Here is a 20338-nt window from a genome sequence, read left to right on the forward strand (position 1 = left end):
TCAGTGAAATTCTCTCACAGGAATGAGCCTGCATTACCATTTCTGCTGGCTCTAATCATTTACTGAGAGCAGCGTGTGGAAAGCTTGGCTTCAGTGCAAGTAGGATTTCAGAGCACAGCACCTGAGACTATATTTCAATTATGCTCATAGCGACAGGAGAATAGATTGGCATGTTTCCCCGGTCACCACACCTCCTGAATCAGGATCTACACTTTAACAAAGTCTCCAGGTGAATTATAAGCATGTTAAAAGTTTGAGAAGTATGATCTTAGAATAATAATGTGGTTCTTTGAGGATCTTAGCCAGAGTCAATAAAATTGTTCACAATCAGCATAGGATCTCCTCAAAAATTCAGCTCTCTTGGGATGGTATTTTTCACAGTTCATTTAAACAGAGTTGCTGTTCAAAGTGAGAACTAGAGCAGATAATTTGTTGTTGTTAATTTGTAACAAATGTGTGAAGCAGATATGGGGCCAGAATTTTCAAGATGCTTTGCCTCTTTGCTGAAAGGAGCTAGATAGAGTTTATTTCCTTTTGTCTTTTCGAGTTCAAGGTCACTGTAGCAAAAAAAAATCTATATTTCTGTATTTATTTTTTTACCACATGGTAAGGTATAACTATGATTCTTATGATGACAGCTAGAAATAAACAACCTGTTAGACAAATCATACTAAGTTGTTTATGCTGACACAGTGCTTAGAGTTTGAGAGGCTCTCTTTAGGACAGAATACGCTATCAAGTAAGCTTTGCCACCAGGCCCTATTCCTGATTTACAGACTTGCTGTGAGTTCAAAATACCCATACTCTAATGTATGATCAGGATGTCCACAATCCCTTTGGAATCATTCCTTGAACCATTGATCCCCAGACTTGAGTTTAGGAATTACTGCTCGGTAAAAGTTATATTTCGTCAGTCTAACAATAAGGCCTTGAAATCATTACTTTTTTTTTTTTTTCCAACGTTTATTTATTTTTTTTTGGGACAGAGAGATACAGAGCATGAACGGGGGAGGGGCAGAGAGAGAGGGAGACACAGAATCGGAAACAGCCTCCAGGCTCTGAGCCATCAGCCCAGAGCCTGACGCGGGGCTCGAACTCACAGACCATGAGATCATGACCTGGCTGAAGTCGGACGCTTAACCGACTGCGCCACCCAGGCGCCCCAAAATCATTACTTTTTAAAAAGCACTCCAGATTTGGAAACCATTGCTCTAAAGTAAAATATATACTTGAGTTCAGGCCTTTGCTATAGAAACATCCTCTGCCAGAGTGGTATAACTTACTCTGCGTTCCAAATGCAACTTGTCTCTGTTTACTGGTGAGCATGGGTGAAAAATAAAAAAGGAAGTTAAAAATCCCTAAATAAACCTCACATACTTTTATTACACTCAGTAATACTTGTTATTAGAATTTAGTATAATTTTTACATCATTATTTATTACCAGTGGGCTCATTATACCAAGGCCCACAGTACTAAAGATTTGGCTATAATTATTCTGGACTGCTCTCAATCTGAGGCAGAAGAAGTTCCCCTAAATACAGACAGCCACAGGTGTTCCCTGAAATAGAACTTACCTGAAAGCTGAGTCAAAGGTATAACTCTAGTTTTAGGTATCTCTGGTCTTATTCATTTTTTCAAGCACATATCAAATACCATGTACGTTTCAGGGACTATAGTATACATCAGAGATATGAAAACAAGATTTAGTCCTTGACCTGAGGTGTTACCATACTACCCGAGGGGCACAGATATACATGTAAATAATTAATGGCAATAGGGATACTTGCTATTGTTGGACATGGAGAGATGGAGTGAGTCAAACCCTCAAGAGGACTGGGGGAGGAGGGTTGCTGGCAAACAAAGAAAATAACGTAAATGCATCACATGAGACTCCAGTCACTCCTGCCCTTGTCCAAAATCCATGTCAGGAATGTTTAACTTTGGAGCAGATTACCTGAGCTCTTCTAAAGCTTTACTCATTATCTGTCCTTCTCACAGAACAAAAAAGTGCCTCTACACATGCATTCCTAAAGTGGTGATTGGTGCCCGTCATTCATACAGCCTCCCCTGCCGGAATCTTAAAAGGCATCCCAGGCTTCTTCACTCCCTCTGGCCAACCAGTAATCAAGAACTGTCGCTGCAGTCTCTGCATCCTCCCCTCTCTCCATTCCCTCCAAGCACTGCTAACATGGCTGCCTCCAACCTGGACACTGCAGTAGTCTCCCAACTGCCAGTCTCCCCATCTGGAGATTTACGTCTCACAACCCATTCTCCCCATATCAGTGTAAACATAGGAGTGGCTCTACTTCCTACAGGAAAACGTCCAACTTCCTCAGTGTTACGTGTAGGGTTAGAGTGCTCATGCTTAAGCCAGACCGCTTGGATTCAAATCCCCGCTCCACCATTTACTAGCTGTCTGGGGAAAGTCACTTAGTCTCTAAGTGCCTCAGTTTTTTCAACTATAAAATAGGAAAAGAAATGGAAGCTCTGTCATAGGGTTATTGTGAAGGTTAATTGCGTTAATAATGTACATGTAAAGGGCTTAACAGTGCCTGGCACAGAATTAACCCACAGTGGCGGTGGCAGTCATGATGCAATAACACAGTGTGCATGCCAGGTAATTAAAGATGACCAGGACGCATCTTGCCTTCCAGCGATTAACAGTCTGAAGTGGGGAAAGAAAGACATAGGTAAACAACCTACTTCTTTTGATCACTGCTGTCGTAAATTTGAACATGATGCTAAATGATTAAGGAGTCAGAACACTAATATCTTGTCCAAAAATGTTCTATTAAAATTTTTATTCTCTGAATTACATAGTAACTCGAGTTCCCAAATATGACTTAGTATCTCCTAAACCACAGGTTCCTCATACATGAAATTTGCATACTTACGATTTTGTTCCTGTATGCCTTTACAGTAACCACATGCTGTTTGGTTCTACCGTGTATGAACATTTAGTTTCATTCTCTTAGAAATAATTTGAAGAAAGAGAAACTGGGCCTTGAACATACAAAAGGGAGGAGGAATGAACCACGGAAGAAGATTAGAGAGTTTGTAGTGAAACATTAGAAAAGAATACAGTGACAGAGATAAACTGTACCCAGTGGTTTTTGGAGGATGTGGGCTACTGAGATTTGTGTAAGAGTTGCTGGTGGAACTAGTATCAGGGACACGGCAGGACACTGGCAGAATGCATAGATTCAGTGTGACTTATAAATACGTACCAATTCAAAAAGGCACTGAATATACACATTACAGAAAAACACAGATTTAGGGAAAATGCCTTTTGGAACTAGAGGCAGAATAATGTCATGTTTTTTTTTTGTTTTTTTTTTTTTTTCAACGTTTATTTATTTTTGGGACAGAGAGAGACAGAGCATGAACGGGGGAGGGGCAGAGAGAGAGGGAGACACAGAATCGGAAACAGGCTCCAGGCTCTGAGCCATCAGCCCAGAGCCCGACGTGGGGCTCGAACTCACGGACCGCGAGATCGTGACCTGGCTGAAGTCGGACGCTTAACCGACTGCGCCACCCAGGCGCCCCAATAATGTCGTGTTTTAATTTAGGCTTAACTTGCTGTGTGTTTAGGCCACTTGATTTAACTTTTCTAAGTCCGAGTAGTCTGATCTGGAAAATGAGGGTTATAATAGTACCAACTGAATAAGGTAGTGAGAATTAATTGAGAAAATGCCCTGAAGCCCTTTGCTAGGGTAGTTTACAAATATCAGATACCTAGTACTGTTAGCTCTTGCTATTGGTGATGATTAATACATTGTTTTCTGCAATCAGGCAAAATGAATTTACACATATCATTCAAATTCGGGGAGAAGGGTGTAAGACAGTACCTGTTATTTTCTAGATGGTATGTAATGTTTACTAATGGTACCTCTATTTAGAATATATGCTGTCTTTTGTTGTCCTGTTCTAGTGGATGTAAAATACAGAGTTTCATTTGTTTATTACCTATTTCTCTTTCCCTGTCTTATTTTTAGCATGAGAGTTAAGTTCCTACAGAATTTAACCTACAACTGAAGGATATAACCTACAACTGAAGAACTGTAGAAGTTCAGAACTCCTTGCTTCCATTATGTAATTTAATAAATACAATTGTTGGTAACATCACTTTTGTTAATAGTGCTTCTAAAGTGCTTATACGTTTTTAAATATTCTCTCCATTGTCATGTATACCCTATTTCCACCTTTTCTGGTATTAAATAATTTTATGGAACTAACATAAAAATTTAATTTAGCATACTTTAATATTAGCAGAGTATTGTGAGTGATGTATTAGAGGACATGTCCGTTGGGACACCTTCCCACTCCAGCTCAGTTGACTCTTCTGTCCCCATGCTCCCATAGACCCTATACATTTTCCGTCTCTCTCTCTTTATACTTTAAACTTATTTGTACCGTCTAACAAATTGCAATCACTTAAGCCTTGATGATAAGAATCATGTCATGCAATGTTAAGCAGAAAAGACCAGCACTCAGTACTCAGCTGATTTTCATTGAGTGAATGAATGCTTGTCCAGTTCTCAGACCATGGTCAGCAGTGCAACATTAACTGATTCAGTGAATTATGCAATTAAGAAGGCCGTTAGAAACAAGTTAAAGTAAGATAAAAACAAGAAATGAAATTAATAGTAAGCTAATTCCAAAGGCTTTTCTGTGGTATAACTGTCTTTCTTTATGAAGGTTTCCTGCCCTTCCTCAGATGCTAAATGTCTTATGCTAGTTGCCCAGTCACTAACTACTCAATTGCCAGCTAAAGGTGACCGATCCAGTCTTTCCCCCTGGAGCGTTGAAGAGGGCTCCTGACACACCTGGCAGTGGTTTGAGGCATGAGTTCAGAGCTATAGATCTTACACAGCTCAACTCTCAAAGATACCATAGGTGATGTTAGGAAAATGAATAATATACACAGAAAAAAATGTTCAACGTGTATGTCTAGTAAATGATCATTCATCTCTTTGTTCATAAGAACTTGAATTAAGATACATAATTGTGTAACAGGCGAATGGTAGACATAAATCAACATCAAAAATTACCACCTGGGCCACCCAGCACATGCTATGTCAACCCAATGTGAGAGCTGTCTTCTTTGCACGTGACAGATAATCAAACAGGAAAGAGTTTGCAGGTGCAACAGGAAGCAGCTTAAAAGACTGGCCTGGTATCATCTGGAGCCTCAGAATATACCATTTACTTCCCATAGTGTGATGACTATCAGCCATAGGTCACAATTGGGCCATAGAACCTTAACCCAGCATGTTGCAGCCTTCCCCTTGCAAGTACCCCCGGAATTGCTGCCGCTGGCCAGTGTCCAAGAATGCCTGAACAGCTGCTCTGACAAATGGGTTTCCCCCATTCAAGCCGGCAAATGGGGAGTTGGAGCTGCTTTGCACAACTCCCTGCCTCTAGGTTGCAGAATCTACTTAAAATGATAATAAAATATCTTCTTCTCTGGCACTGTGGCACTGTGGATTTTTCCTTTTAATGCAGGAGGTAAGAAATCATCCTTCTAAAGAGCTGATTGCAGCTTTTTCTTTTTTTTCTTTTCTTTTCTTTTCTTTTTTTTTTTTTTTCTTTTTCCTTGCTTTTGCTTTTTCTCTCTCCCAGACAGTAAGGATTGTATCCTGGAGCCGCTTTCCCTGCCAGAAAGTCCAGGTGGCACCACCGCTTTAGAAGGTTCTCCATCTGTGCCTTGTATTTTCTGTGAAGAACATTTTCCTATGGATGAACAAGACAAACTTCTGAAGCACATGATTATTGAACATAAGATGGTCATAGCTGATGTCAAGTTGGTTGCTGATTTCCAAAGGTAAGTCTTGGTTTTGGCCATAAGAGAATTAAATTCAGTATTCCATAAAGGAAAGACATAACTTATATATAAGCTTATATATAAAATTATCCTTGTGCAAATGTGAAAATTCATATTATTTTTCAAGCATTGTTGGGAACAGGGATCCTTGGTTGGAGCCTGCGAAGCCAAAAGGATATTGTCCAAAGAATTCTCAGCTTAAGTGCTGTGATGAGCATTTTTCTGGTTTTCTGACAAAAACCAGGAAAAAAGTAGGGGTGGGGGGAGGTCACTCAATAAACCAAAGGCTTGACATCAGTCAACTGAGGTACTGAGGGGAAGAGGATGAGGAGGATGAAGAACAGAAAGAGATAAGTGGTTCGGGAACTGCCAACATTGGGCATGCGTGAAATGTAGGAACCTCACCTATACAGCTAGGACCCAAAGTGAGCTAAACTCTAATCTATGAGCACCTGACTTAGAATATCCATACCAACAGACAAGTAATATAAGCATTTTTTTTTTCCAGTTCCTAGTTCTTAGAAGAGAAATGCCTTTTCTTAAGCAAATGGAGTGAAGTAGTTTTGTTTATGCTGTTATTAGTTGACACTTGGAGTTGACATTTGGAAGTGTTTTCCATGTACATGCTATCATGATAGTTAACTGGTTTTGTACAATTACTAAAAGCATACATTTTGGTATAGCTGGCCAGGAACCATTTTTAGATATTCTGCCCTGATTTCTCTACAAAACACTGTAGTAACCCAGATGTTGTAACATCTCTGCATCTGAACTCTATATCTGCCAGACCACATCATTCCTAGCAAGCTGTTTCTATCTTATGATGGGTCTTGCAAAGCAGCAGCCTATATTACTGAGAGTGGACTATGAAACCAAGCAGGCCTAGAGTTGAACACAGACTTAGGTGACTTCCTAACCATGTGATGTCCAGCAAACTACTTAACTACTCTAAGCATCAGTTTCCTCATCAGTAAAAGGGGAAAATGCTGACTCACATAAGATTGTTGAGTGTTACACAAAACAGGTGCTTCATATAGCACCAACTAGTACCTGAGACATCTTTTATATCCAATAGATGGTAGCCAAAAATTTTATTCTATTTTTATTACAAAAGATATATTTGAAATGTTAGTTTTCTGCAACTATAGCTTGAGTTTTCAATAGGCATTTATGCTGTTCTGAAACTCTAATTATCATTTGCGAAATAAAACTTTTGAGAAAATTTAATTTAGAATCCTTAACACTTCTAAACTTTGAGAATAAGTTTGTTTTCCAGTTGGAATAGCCAGAAGGCCCACAAGGGTGTTGTTCTCTAACCTTTCATGTTCCTCTCAATTGCCTGGCACCAATACAGAATGTCTGTCGAGTACCTTCTGCATTATTATGGCCACTCAGCATTGCAATTTTTGAATAGATTTTGGTGTTACCTGGTCGGGAAGCAGAGATAGAACAGAATAGCAAAGGGGAATTATGTGCATGATATATGCCACCAGCTGGTTGAATAAACTAATTATTACACGATTTCAGAGGAAGAACTTCATTCTTCTCATTCTCATTCATTAATCTTTATTTTCAGTTAAAATATTTGTGCTTTTGTGTGTGTGTGTGTGTGTGTGTGTGTGTGTGTGTGTGTGTCCTGGGAGTATTCTTGGAGCTTCCTTATATATATGATATCTAGTTGTATGTAGTCAGATCTGTTGATTTTGTTTTAGATACTGTTTGGGCTAGAAATTTTCAAATTCTTATCAAGCAACCATTGTCAAGACTATCAAATGAAATACTCTCTTTTTGTGTTTATTTATTTGAGAGAGAGGGAGAAAGCGCTTGAGCATGCCTGAGTGCAGAGTAGGGACAGAGAGAATCCCAAGCTGACAGCAGCTCCGGGCTGACCCAGTGTGGGGGTGCTTAGTGAGCCAAAATCTTGAGTTGGACTCTTAACCAACTGAGCCAACCAGGTGCCCTGAGATAATCTTTAAGTCTTGAACCACTCAGCTTCTCTTTGATGTCATCTGTTCTTTTACTCTGCTTTATCATGTAAATGCAAATTCTCCCCCAGGAATTAGAGAAAAATATGGTGATCTACCAGTGATAATTGAGAAACATTAAGGTTTTCTTTCTCCTAAAATCTGTGAGGAATATCTAAATCAGAGTTTGTATTTTCCCTTTGTTCCTATGTATGATAGCTAAGTAGCTATATTTGTACTAATCTCTCTTTTGTATCATTGATACTAATCTCATCAGTGTGTGGACAGGAAAATTAAATTATTTACTAGGTCTCAGACTTAGAAGTCAATAGTTAAATGTTGGAATCGGTCGCCCTCTAAATGCAGTTATGCAATAAAATAGGTGCTTTAATTAAAAAGCAAAAGATACAGGTGCGCCTGGGTGGCTCCGTCAGTTAAGTGTCCAATTTTTGCTCTCGGCTCAGTTCATGATCTCACAGTTCGTGGGTTCATGCCCCACATTGGGCTCTATGCTGACACCATGGAGACTGCTTGGCATTCTCTGTCTCCCTTTCTCTCTGCCCCTCCTCCGCCCCCGTCTCTTTGTCTCTCTCTCTCTCAAAATAAATAAACTTTAAAAAAATAGAAAAAGAAAAAATACATAGCTGATATATATAAGTGCTTTCTAAATAAAGTGTGTGGTTAACATGTACTTTAAATTTGGAAACCTAAATTTTCCTTGTCAGCCGTCCTCCTAATAAGTTTCACTCTTGTGGTTAGTTCAAATTGACTAAGAATGTATGTAAATAAACTCTGTTACTTTTAAATATTTTTTAATATATCCAGTCTCCTTTAGATAATACCCTGCTACTATTTAGGGAAACTAAAAATTCCTCTCCAAAACAATGTAAACATTGACTATTTGTGATAAGAGTTAAGTTGGAATCTTCTTAACATAGGACTTTTTCCTAACTTGAGAAAAGTCACTGGTGTGTGTGCGTGTGTGTATTTACATATATATGTATATGTATTTATGTATATGTGTGTATATATGTATATACACATATATAACTTCCCAGGAATTGTTTCTTCTGAGTACAATGAATAATAAAGATGATAAATAATAGATGAGACAGACTTATTTTGTGCTTTACAAGAAAGAAGCTATAAATTTTAATGTTAAATATATTTAACATCTTCTTGATCAGAAAAAAGTTAACAGTAAAATTTTCTCAGAGTAAAACAAAAGTAAAAATCTCCTTTGTGGGGCCCTTGCATGGTTCAGTCAGTTAAGCATCTGACTTTGGCTCAGGTCATGGTCTCACGGTTCTTGGGTTCAAGACCCACATCGGACTCTGTGCTGACAGCTCGGAGGCTGGAGCCTGCTTTGGATTCTGTGTCTCCCTCCCCTCCACCCCCCCCCCCCCCCCCCCCCCACCGCTTGTACTCTCTCTCTCTCTCTCAAAAATAAATAAATGTTAAAACAAAAAGTCTTTCCTTTGAGCCATCTACCATAGTTATTTATACTGAGCTATTTGCTAGCTTTATTCAGTAAATAAAATTTTCCTAGAAGATAAATGCTAACTCCTTAATTCTTGCCCCTTTCTATATTAAATTCCACTAATTCAGTGCTATTTAATTAACAACCATATCTCAAATTTTTATGCCTGTCAGTAAGCACACCAGTTACAGTGAGAGGCTGGGCAAGCAAGATTACTAGGATTTTTTCATGAGATAGTTCAGTGAAACATGATTGAAATTCTTTTAAAAGAAAAAAGTATTTGCTGATGACCTAATAATTACTTTTATGGCTTTTCACTGAAGTACAAGATGCTTTGATTACTGTTTTTCAAATAAAGGGTTCATATCACATATCATTTCTTGGCTGCCTTTAAATATTGAGTGACTGCAGGGGCACCTGGGTGGCTCAGTTGGTTAAGCATCTGACTTCGGCTCAGGTCATGATCTCATGGTTCATGGGTTCAAGCTCCACATCGTGCTCTGCACTGACAACTCAGAGCCTGGAGCCTGCTTCAGATTCTGTCTGTCTGTCTCTGTCTCTCTGTCTCTCTGCCCCTTCCCTGTTCACACTATGTCTCTCTCTCAAAAATAAAAATAAACATTAAAAAAAATTAAATATTGAGTGACTTCAGTGGTGCCTGGGTGGCTCAGTCGGTTGTGTTCGACTTCAGCCTGGTCATGATTTCATGTCTCATGAGTTCGAGCTCCACATCAGGCTGTGTGCTGACAGCTCAGAGCCTGGAGCGTGCTTTGGATTCTGTGTCTCCCTCTCTTTGCCCCTCCCCCACTCGCATTTTTTCTCTCTCTCTCTCTCTCTCTCTCTCTCTCTCTCTCAAAAATAAATATTTTTTAAAAATTTTAATAGATAAATAAAAAATATTGAGTGATTGCGTTTTTAGCTTTAAATAAATTAGACAAATAAGAAAAAATGAAGAAGAGACAGATTAAATGATGCCTTAGCATTCAATAGCACCCAGATAGCCTTCAGTGGAATGTAATCAGGAATGAAAAACCTCTCCATGTATTGTATTGTATCAGTAGCCATGATAAAACTTCACATCGAACTTGACTTTCCTGGCTTTTTTTTTTTTTTTTAACTCTGTTACCTCGGCACCCAGTTCCACTGTATGGATTTGATTTGTCATGAAAATAGATGGCTGTGTAGTACAGTTTGGAAGAACAATACATCTTCTGTTCCTGACAGGAGTAGAGGTTCTCCTGTGTTCCTTCATCCCTGGCACCACTTTGCAATAGAAAATATGCTGAGGGGAGAATGAGAAAAATGGCTACGTATGCCATTTTTATTTTCTTAAGTCTCTTGCCTTTTATTTCTCCCTTTTTGTCTCTCCCCTTGTCCAGGGGAAGGGGCAAGGAGGGGTTAAGCAACCGCTGGGGAATGGAAAAAAATGAGAATAAGAGTAGCTGTGTTAGTGCTGTAGCTGCCCCAAGTGACCAAAGAATAATGTTTCAGCCTTTTGTAGATACTTTTCTTCTTTTTGTATGTGTTGATGGATCTGATACGCACGTGCCTTCTGCATCTGACACTTCCAATATGGAAGCCAACACACTAGACATAGGGTCAGTATTCATGGCTTGAGGCTGAGTTGGAGCCTCAGATAGGTCGTTTTCAGATCTCTTAAGATAAGGTCTAGCACTATTCTATAAGGAAAGAGTTCTCTCCTTGCTTACTTAACCAACCAGGTCCTCAGTATGGTTGTACATGAGAAGAAAAAACTAAAAACGTGGTTTTATTTTCATACATTAGTCTTTTACTTCTTTTCCTTATATATTCCATACTCAGTGTTGTCATCTGTTTATATTTATATTTATATGTGTCACAGTTCTCTCTCTCAGACCTCTCTCCCGGCACCAATTTTTTTTTCGAGTACATGAATGCCCTTTCTGTAGAGGACCATGGGGTCGGGACAATAATGTTAAGGAAAGGGGAAGTAAGAATAAAAAAGAGACAAAATATGGAGAGTTGAAGTCTACTTAGAGAACCTTACAGGAATTTTTAAATGCTCTTCTACCTCTTAAAAACATTTCTTGGGGCACCTGGGTGGCTCAGTCAGTTAAGCATCTGACTTCAGCTCAGGTCATGATCTCATGAGTACAAGCCCTGCATTGGACTCTGTGCTGACAGCTCAGAGCCAGGAGCCTGCTTCAGATTCTGTTTCCCTCTCTCTCTGCCCCACTTCCTGTTATGCTTTATCTCTCTCTCTCTCTCTCTCTCTCTCTCTCTCTCTCTTTCTCTCTTTCTCTCTCAAAAATGCATAAACAGTAAAAAAAAAAAAATTCTTGTTAACCTACTACTATGTGCAAAATGTTGCTAGTTGCTATAACAAGCTATTTAAGGGGTGCCTGGGTGGCTCAGTCAGTTAAGCTTCCAACTTTGGCTCAGGTCATGATCTCATGGTTCAAGAGTTCAAGCCCTGCCATCAGGCTCCACACTGGCAGTGCAGAGCCTGCTTGGGATTCTCTCTCCTTCTCTCTCAGCCCCTCCCCACGCTCATGCATGAATATGCACTCTCTCTCAAAATAAACATTTTAAAAGTGAAATGTCCAAATGTTTACTGTCTGTTACTAAATCTATTTCAGTAAGTTCCATCTTTTTCACAGGTTTTCTTTTTCTGTTCTAAGTGTTTGGGGTTTTGGATTGTATTTTATCTATCAACCATATAGCCTGATAAGCTGTCAGCTATATAGTCAACCTTTCCATTGCCTTTCTCCACATGAAGGAGACCACATTCTCTTCTTGGTACCATTTGATAATGAGATTGCAGTTGCCAATAGAAATCTTGTTAGATAAATGGGAAGATGAACAGCTTGTTGAATCCTGTCATCTTACTCCTCCTTTCATCAGATAATGCAGGTTTGGGTGTTATGCTTTGCTTTTAAATTTAGCCAATGTGCTTCTTCTAATTCTGCTCAGCAGATACAGGAATTATAAGCTTGGCTATTTTTCCAATCATCTGCCTCATTTCAGACAGTGGCCACAAATGAAATTTCTCTGTCTTGTTATATATGTGTTGAATTTAGACTGACTTCTCATTGCCTTATTATTTTGCCTTCAGTTCTTTTTTGTGGGAAACCAAATAGCTATGTCCTGGTTAAGGAGATTATAGGGAACACATTACACTGCTTTCTCACCCTGCTGAAAACAGGGGACCAGTATCTAGTTAATGCAGACCAGTATCTGGTTAATATCTATATAGGGGTTGGGTCCTGCTTGTGCTCATGAATTCCTTAGACCAAGTTATCTGTGGAATATCTTATCTTGTTCTCCACCCTGCTTTCGGCATCTGCTCTTTTGTAGTCTTGGGAATGCCTTGTTTTTTTGCATGCTTTCTATACTTTCTTACTGGCACGTAGCCACTGACATATTGCACAATGTTTTCCCTATAATGTATGCCTAATAAATATGGGAGCCTGAGAGCAGCTCAGGGAGACTTCCCTTGGCCTCCCTCTCAGCTCTCTTCGGAGTCTTGAGTAATCCGTCCTTTCTGCCATTCTCACCCTTGCTGGACAAAGCCAAAAGCTGAACCCACAATTGGTGACCCAACATGATAAGCTGAACCCACACTTTTTGTATACAAGATGACCACCCAGCTTTCATTGTATTGGAAAATGTGTGATAAAGCCTGTCTAAGCATTGTTACATTTAAAATTCATATAAACAGGGGCGCCTGGGTGGCGCAGTCGGTTAAGCGTCCGACTTCAGCCAGGTCACGATCTTGCGGTCCATGAGTTCGAGCCCCGCGTCAGGCTCTGGGCTAATGGCTCGGAGCCTGGAGCCTGTTTCCGATTCTGTGTCTCCCTCTCTCTCTGCCCCTCCCCCGTTCATGCTCTGTCTCTCTCTGTCCCAAAAATAAATAAAAAACGTTGAAAAAATTATATAAAAATAAATAAATAAAATTCATATAAACATAGATGCAATTTCAGAAAAACTTCTTTATCACATAAAAATAAATCATTTTTAATGTTCCCATATATCTGTTTATTGAATTTGGGAATAGTAAAGTTTAATCATTTCCATTCCTTTACAGAGTAATTTCATTTCATTGAATATTTATTTCATATTTCTACAATGCTCTGCTGCCTTTCCATTTACAAATTTTCTAGCAATTATCAGTCAACAATTTTATTGTTTTGGGATAATTAAATGTTCTTATCAAACCCTATCATTCTAAAGTAAGTAGCATATTGAGTCTTCTTACCATCCTTTCTTTTTGATTATTCTAAGGTACATTTTATATTGGAGGAAAAGGTTCACTGAACAGCCTGTTACAGATTTTTGTAGTGTGATAAGAATCAATTCCACAGCTCCACTTGGTAAGTATACATCTTAGCTACTATCTTTTCCATACAATGCACAAATTCAAAGGATAATCTTACTTTCTTATATTAGAATTCTCACTTTCACAATAGCTAAAATTAAATTGTTCTGTTTATGTTGCCTGACTTCAATAAAGCTAAAGCAGAGCTATGTACCAGAAGAAAGATCCTAATAGGCATACATATATATATGTTTTTTAAAAGAATACATCTTTCTGGGAAAAGATGATAAATATCATTTCTCATTTATTTTCCTAATCTCTCAACAGAAGAACAAGACAATTACTTTTTGTTATGTGATGTTTTACCAGAAGATAGAGTACTTAGAGAGGAACTTCAGAAACAAAGACTGGTAAGAACTATTTTAGAGAGTGAACAGTGTGTTGGAAATACATGCAAAATCACTTTTGTTATTTTTGTTTGTTTGTTTTCACTTTTTAACCTATAAACTTTCATGCACAAAAGAAACAATACAAAAAGACCTTAAAACAAGAAAAGTATCCACTTGATTGGAAATTAAAGTATTTCATGTTAAAAATGCAGTGAGAATTTTTGGCTTTGTTTTGCTTCCTGGATTATCTCTAAAATAACAACAGGGCTTACACATTTTAGTGTAATTTTAGCTGCCTGGCACATGCTAGGGTTCAGCAGTTGTGGAAAAATGCCCTCAGCTAAAATTGAGTTGAATTAATTAACTTTTTTTTCTCCTCCTCACTGGAATGTGCTATACACTGGCACTTCTTTTATTCTCCTTATGAATTAAGCATATGGTTTGATCACAGTAGCCTTTCTCATTTTCAGCCTTAATCATAAGCAAGCTTATTTGAATATCTCAGCATTTTTGGTCTGTAAAAAAGGTAACTATATAGAAGTGTGAAAAATTTTATGTTCGTAAGTTGAACAGAAATTGGCTCATTTTTTTAAGTTAATAATTTTGCTTAAAAATATGCAGTTTTCCATTATTTGTGATTTAGTCTCAACTGTTACTTGAAAGTGACTTGCTCTTCCTTTAGTAGTTACCTGTTAAGTGTTCCAGTGTCTTTGGATTGGGCAAGATAACGTTATGAAAGAGAACTGTGATTTCAGTGTTCCTACTAAATTCTCAGGACATCTAAGAATAAAATAAATCCTATCTACCGTAGTCCTAGGATTTAAGAAAGTCTCGGGGTGCCTGGGTGGCTCAGTCGGTAGGATTTAAGAAAGTCTCCTGAATGGGGCGCCTGGGTGGCTCAGTCGGTTAAGCTTCTGACATCAGCTCAGGTCATGATCTGAGTTTGTGAGTTAGAGCCCCGCCTTGGGCTCTGTGCTGACAGCTCAGAGCCTGGAGCCTGCTTCGGATTCTGTGTCTCTTCCTGTCTCTGCCCCTCCCCTGCTCATGCTCTGTCTCTCTCTCTGTCTCTCAATAATAAATAAATATTAAAAAAAAAAAAAAAAGAAAGTCTCCTGAAGCACATTATATTCTGTAAACATCCCAAATGATTATTTCTCACATAAGGAGAGATGATATTGTTAGATGTTGATTTATATGTAAGAAAAATTAGGTTTTTACTATAGCACCAAACCAGTAAAGAAACAGGACTTCCTAAGTTTTTCTTCTTTCCCTATTGTAATGTCTTAAGAAATCTACAAAACAAGGATGAATTTACTGTCGTATTTTATGGATTTTGTTTGCTTGTGTTTATTCATAATTTTTTATTGCTTTGCATTTTTTCACTGTTGCTCACAGTGGCCTTAATGAAGATTGATCTAACTGACATAAACCTGGTGCCCCCCCGTAAAGATTTCTTTGTATCAGACCCTACTGCTTCACCCATCACTAGTACCACATACACAGAATCTTTACTGTATGTCTACAGATAGATACAGCCCCTAGAAATACTATATCTATAAAATTTAGGTGACCTTTTAAGATTCTGACACTAATTTCAACATGTGTTTGTTTTTGTTTTTTTTCCCCAAATCACTAATCAATTCTCCAACACCAGCTGAGTGTCCTACAATTCAACTCAATTCTGACACAATCTCCCGAGAGATAGTATCGGATTCCACAGGTTAAGGGCTTGGTCCCACAAATCTGCCCTCCACTTCAGATGTCAGTCATAAGTCCAGGTTGTTACCTGTGCTTCTGACCCACTGACTATATAAATCAGAGGTTTCCATGACCCTCCCCCCCGCCCACCACTGCTGCCTTGAGTTGATTAATTTGCTAGAGGAGCTCACTCTAGGAAATCAGTTTACTCACTAGATTACCTGTTTATGTCAAAGGATATCAAAGAATATGAATCAGTAACCAGCTGAAAAGCTACGTGGGATGAAGTCCCAAGCAAAGGAGCTTCTATCCCTGTAGAGTTTGAGGCCTGGCAAGACAGCACATGGATGCGTTCTGGTTCATCAACATGGAAGCTCTCCAAACCTTGTCCCTTTGGGTTTTTTATGGAGGCTTTGTTACTTAAGATATGTCTGATTAATTCATTGGCCATTGATGATTGAATTCAGTCTCCATCCCGTCTCCCCTCCAAAATTCCAATCCTGTAATCACATGGTTGGCTCCACTGACCACCATTCCTCATCCTTAGGTTAGTGCTTTCCAAAAGTCACCTCATTAACATATCAAAAAACACTTTTTATAGGTCTCAACACTTCGGACTTTAGGAGCTATGTGCAGGGACAAAGACCAAATATATGTTTCTTACTATAAATTACAACAGCACACCTTTTTACCAACTTTATAGACTGACAAAGTGATAGATTTGATAAAAGTGAGTATTATAGCAGCTTAAGCAAAATGTGAAACTGCAGTCAGTTCATACATATGAATATATTTGTTGAATTCCTCCTTACCTACATGATCATACAAAGAAAAAAATGAGGGGCACCTGGGTGGCTCAGTTGGTTGAGTTTCTGACTTTGGCTCAAGTCATGATCTCACGGTCCGTGGGTTTGAGCCCCGCGTCAGGCTCTGTGCTGATAACTGACAGCTCAGAGCCTGGAGCCTACTTTGGATTCTGTGTCTCCCTCTCTCTCTGACCCTCCCCCATTCATGCTCTGTCTCTCTCTCTCTCAAAAATAAGTAAACATTAAAAAAAAATTTTTTTAAGTGCAAGGCACAGTTCATGACATAAAAAAGCACACAGTCTAGAGAGAAAAGCAAATATGTGTTCTTATCTCAGTACTGGAGATGATAGAATATCTTATTGAGCTGTGAAGATTGAGATAATGCATGTAATACACTTAGAACAAACAGTATCTGCCACATAGAAAGTGCTCAATAAATGTTGTAGACAAATAACACTAATAATACTGTGTCTTAACAATGAAATGGATTTGGATAATTAGTGAGTTGTGGAAATGGGAAGAAAAGTGCATATGGATCTGAATATTCAAGATGTCGGGAAAATTGATTAAGTCTAATCTGGCTATGGTAGAAAGATTTTTGGAGGAGGAGTTTGGGATGGATTTAAAGAGATGTGATGTAATTAAATTGTAGAAATCCTTCAGTGCCAGGAACATTTACTTTGTAATAGAAAAGACCCATCGATGTCTCCTCACTGTCTCTGAAAATGAAGTGGAGCTATGTAAAAATCCATTTAAAACTGATAAATCCTGGCAAAGAGCAGACCAACTTGGAGATAGGAAAGAAGCTAACCATTACTGAGTGCCAGCCATATGCCATGCCTTGCCTTAGGTCCTTTATAATAACCCTGTGAAGTAGCTATTAAATGCTGTTCTGTTGATGAGGAAACTGTGGCATAGAAAGACTAATTTGCCCAGGACGACATAGTGAACAAGAAGCAGAGCTGGGATTTTAAGCCAAGTGTGCCCGATACATGCCTTTGTAAGGGGTGCCATGACAGTCTAGTAGTAATTTATTCAACTTCCCATATGTCTTACTGTTATTCTGGACTCTGTGAATTACTCCATCGTGGATGCTCATGGTCTGACAGGTCAGGGTAGGTAAAGGATTGAGGCTAACAATGGAGTTTAGGGAAAGCAGAGATTTCCAATTGGCTGTCACTGGGAATGATGGCCAAAGGATCAAAAAGAAAAGATTTGCCAGAAAGCAGGAAGACAGGCTAAATTTGCAGTCAGTCATTTCATCACAATTTTATGCTCTATAGTGTGGAAACATGAGGTTGGTGTAGATGATCTTCCTTTAGGAGTTTGCATTGATGACAAAATATCTCTCTTTTATGTATGAACTCTACACATCAGTAATAGGCATTTCCAGATGAAGTCCAACTGATCAAATGGAACAGCTTTCATTAAAGGTAATAATACGTCTTTATTCCATCAAGACCAAGAACTTTTTTTTCATTTTTTTTTAATGTTTATTCTTGAGAGAGAGAGAGAGAGAGAGAGAGAGAGAGAGAGAGAGAGCAGGAGCGGGGGAGGGGCAGAGTGAGAGAGGGAGACAATCTGAAGCAGGCTCTTGGCCGTGAGCAGTCAGCACAGAGCCCTATGCAGGGCTCGAACTCACAAACCCAGAGATCATGGCTTAAGCTGAAGTCGGATGCTTAACTGACTGAGCCACCCAGGCGCCCCAAGGACAAGAACTTTTTCAACCAATTTTAAGAATATGCTTTGGTGTACCATTCCTGAAAGGTGCTTTGTTATCAAGTATTGGAACTCTTGAAGAGGTTTATGCCCTTGTTCTTCTCCAAGAACTCCTCCTAATAGAATTATACACCCAGAGGGTTAAGTCAACGACTCTGCCACAGCTTGACAGTTTTTCTTTATTTAGTCTTTCCTTATTTGCTATTGATTGTATTTTACCAAACAGTTTCTCTTCACTCGTCAGACTTTCAATCTAACTTCTGGAAAATATACTTTAAACTAGTCAAGCTGCTTTATGGTAATGGGTATATAATCTAAGCTGTGTTTAAGTGAACTCAGCTTAGTATCAGTAGCATCTCAACTCCAGTCCATGAGGGAGGACCCTCAAACTAGAGTACTAGTGTGGCATTTGCTATCCTGATTTGCATTAATGGTAACTTGTATGTGGATTATTCTTTGATATTTACTCTTTCATTTGGAACTCTTTATTGAGTTCATAGGATTTGAGTTCATACTCACATGATTTGAGTTCATATTGACTTTGTAACTTCTTTGAGGGCAGGAGTTATGTCTTATATTTAAGTATCCTTCAGTAGTACTCAATATATTGCTAAGTTCATATTGGTGTTTTTCCCCAAACTCCATTTTTTTTTAATTCTTATTTCTGTGTGAGTAGCTAGAGACAAATAGTCTAAATGATTCACTTCATGTTACCATAGCAGATTTAAGGCTAGAGCCATATTTCTTTTTTCATTTTCTTCTAGACCACTGGTTCCTTGAGACATTTGTGAGTTTCATGTGTTCCCATTTTTCATTTTGAAAAGCTTAATTCCTATTTATCACTTCTTTGAATTTTTTTATTTGTATTCAGAAGGGAACTACAGAATTAGGAAAGATTCTTGAGAGTTTAATAGGTTGTATACATTCATTTCTTAAGTTTCTTCTTTAAAAGTGTTCCCTTGATCTCACCATTTTACCTTAATGTCCTCCAGTGACTCTCTACCCTCTTTTCTCTTCAGTGGGTGTATGTAAGTTTCTCAAGGTCTTGTCTCTCATCCAGGTTGCATACTCTCATAACTACTACCACTACACTAACAGCTCAAATACTGGTGCTGGTGTAGAGTAGGCAGTTAGAATAAATACCTTTTGATTGAGTTCGTTTATAGCTTTCATCCTGGCTCACCTCTGAACCCCAATTCTAACTGCCCTTATGTTAAACTTCTCCATATAGATTTCCAATAACACCTTAAGTTGAGTGTGCCTAAAACTGAACTTATTTCTTTCTCTACTGAAGTGTGTGATTTGCCTGTTTTCTTATGTAATGATACCACCATTCTCCTAATCACTCAATTGGGAAATTTCTAGGAACATCTTTAATTCCTGTCAGTTCCACCTCTGAGTCCCATATCCATACCCTTCTTTGTAATCCTCGTGCCTTTTATCTCACCTTCCCAATGGACTTACCTCTCCAATCAACTGGCATTACCTCCAGAACTTTAATAGTAAAATATATAGCAGATCATTTTATTCTCTTCTGCTAAAACCTGCAATGGTCTTTATTATCTATATATTCTTAAGATTTTCTGGATTAAGTCTGTATGTCAGTGTCTTTTACCTTTCAGTTACCCAATGTCAGTTCATTAATTTATTGAATAAATACTTATCTTGCAGCAGACAGTGTTCTGGATGTTGTTGCTATAGCAGTGGGTGAAATAGGCCACATTCCCTGCCCTCTAGTGATAAACTGCATGTCTCACATTTACTTAAGTGTATTAGATACTTTCAGGACTCTGCTTCATCACCCAGTAATGCCAGCCCCACCTGTCCACCTGTATAAATAACATACCCCTCAAGATACTGCTTAAATGCCACATTTGCCACAGAAGCTTCCCAGATGCCACCTGTCAGAATTAATAATCTCGATTGAACTCTTTTAATGCACTATTTTATTTGGCTTTTCAATTATAGCTAGTTTAAAAATCTATCTTCCTTACTGGAATAGATGCTTCTTAAGGGTTGGGACTGTCATGTTTACTTTGTATCTTCTCAGCCTTATTCATAAAGGTTTAACTTAAGGGGCACCTGGGTGACTGACTCAGTTGATTAAGCATCCGACTTCAGCTCAGGTCATGATCTCATGGTTCACGAGTTCGAGGCCTG

The 20338-nt window shown here is 38.6% G+C and overlaps 1 protein-coding gene across 3 annotated transcripts in view; it reads left to right on the forward strand.

Annotated features, from left to right (window-relative positions):
- The window catches only part of ZNF277 (zinc finger protein 277), a 113833-nt gene that overhangs the window by 61209 nt on the left and 32286 nt on the right, over positions 1 to 20338 (forward strand). The window contains exons 2-5 of one of the 3 annotated variants that reach the window (XM_043589291.1): positions 21 to 229; positions 5624 to 5825; positions 13533 to 13621; positions 13894 to 13976. In XM_043589291.1, the coding sequence (XP_043445226.1) occupies positions 5737 to 5825; positions 13533 to 13621; positions 13894 to 13976 (261 nt within the window). In that variant the 5' untranslated portion in view covers positions 21 to 229; positions 5624 to 5736. The remainder of the gene's footprint in view (positions 1 to 20; positions 230 to 5623; positions 5826 to 13532; positions 13622 to 13893; positions 13977 to 20338) is intronic. The other 2 variants (XM_043589289.1, XM_043589290.1) reach the window with 2 other exon arrangements.

Source organism: Prionailurus bengalensis, chromosome A2 (genome assembly GCF_016509475.1).
Source record: "Prionailurus bengalensis isolate Pbe53 chromosome A2, Fcat_Pben_1.1_paternal_pri, whole genome shotgun sequence".
In the NCBI taxonomy this organism is placed as follows: Eukaryota; Metazoa; Chordata; class Mammalia; order Carnivora; family Felidae; genus Prionailurus; species Prionailurus bengalensis.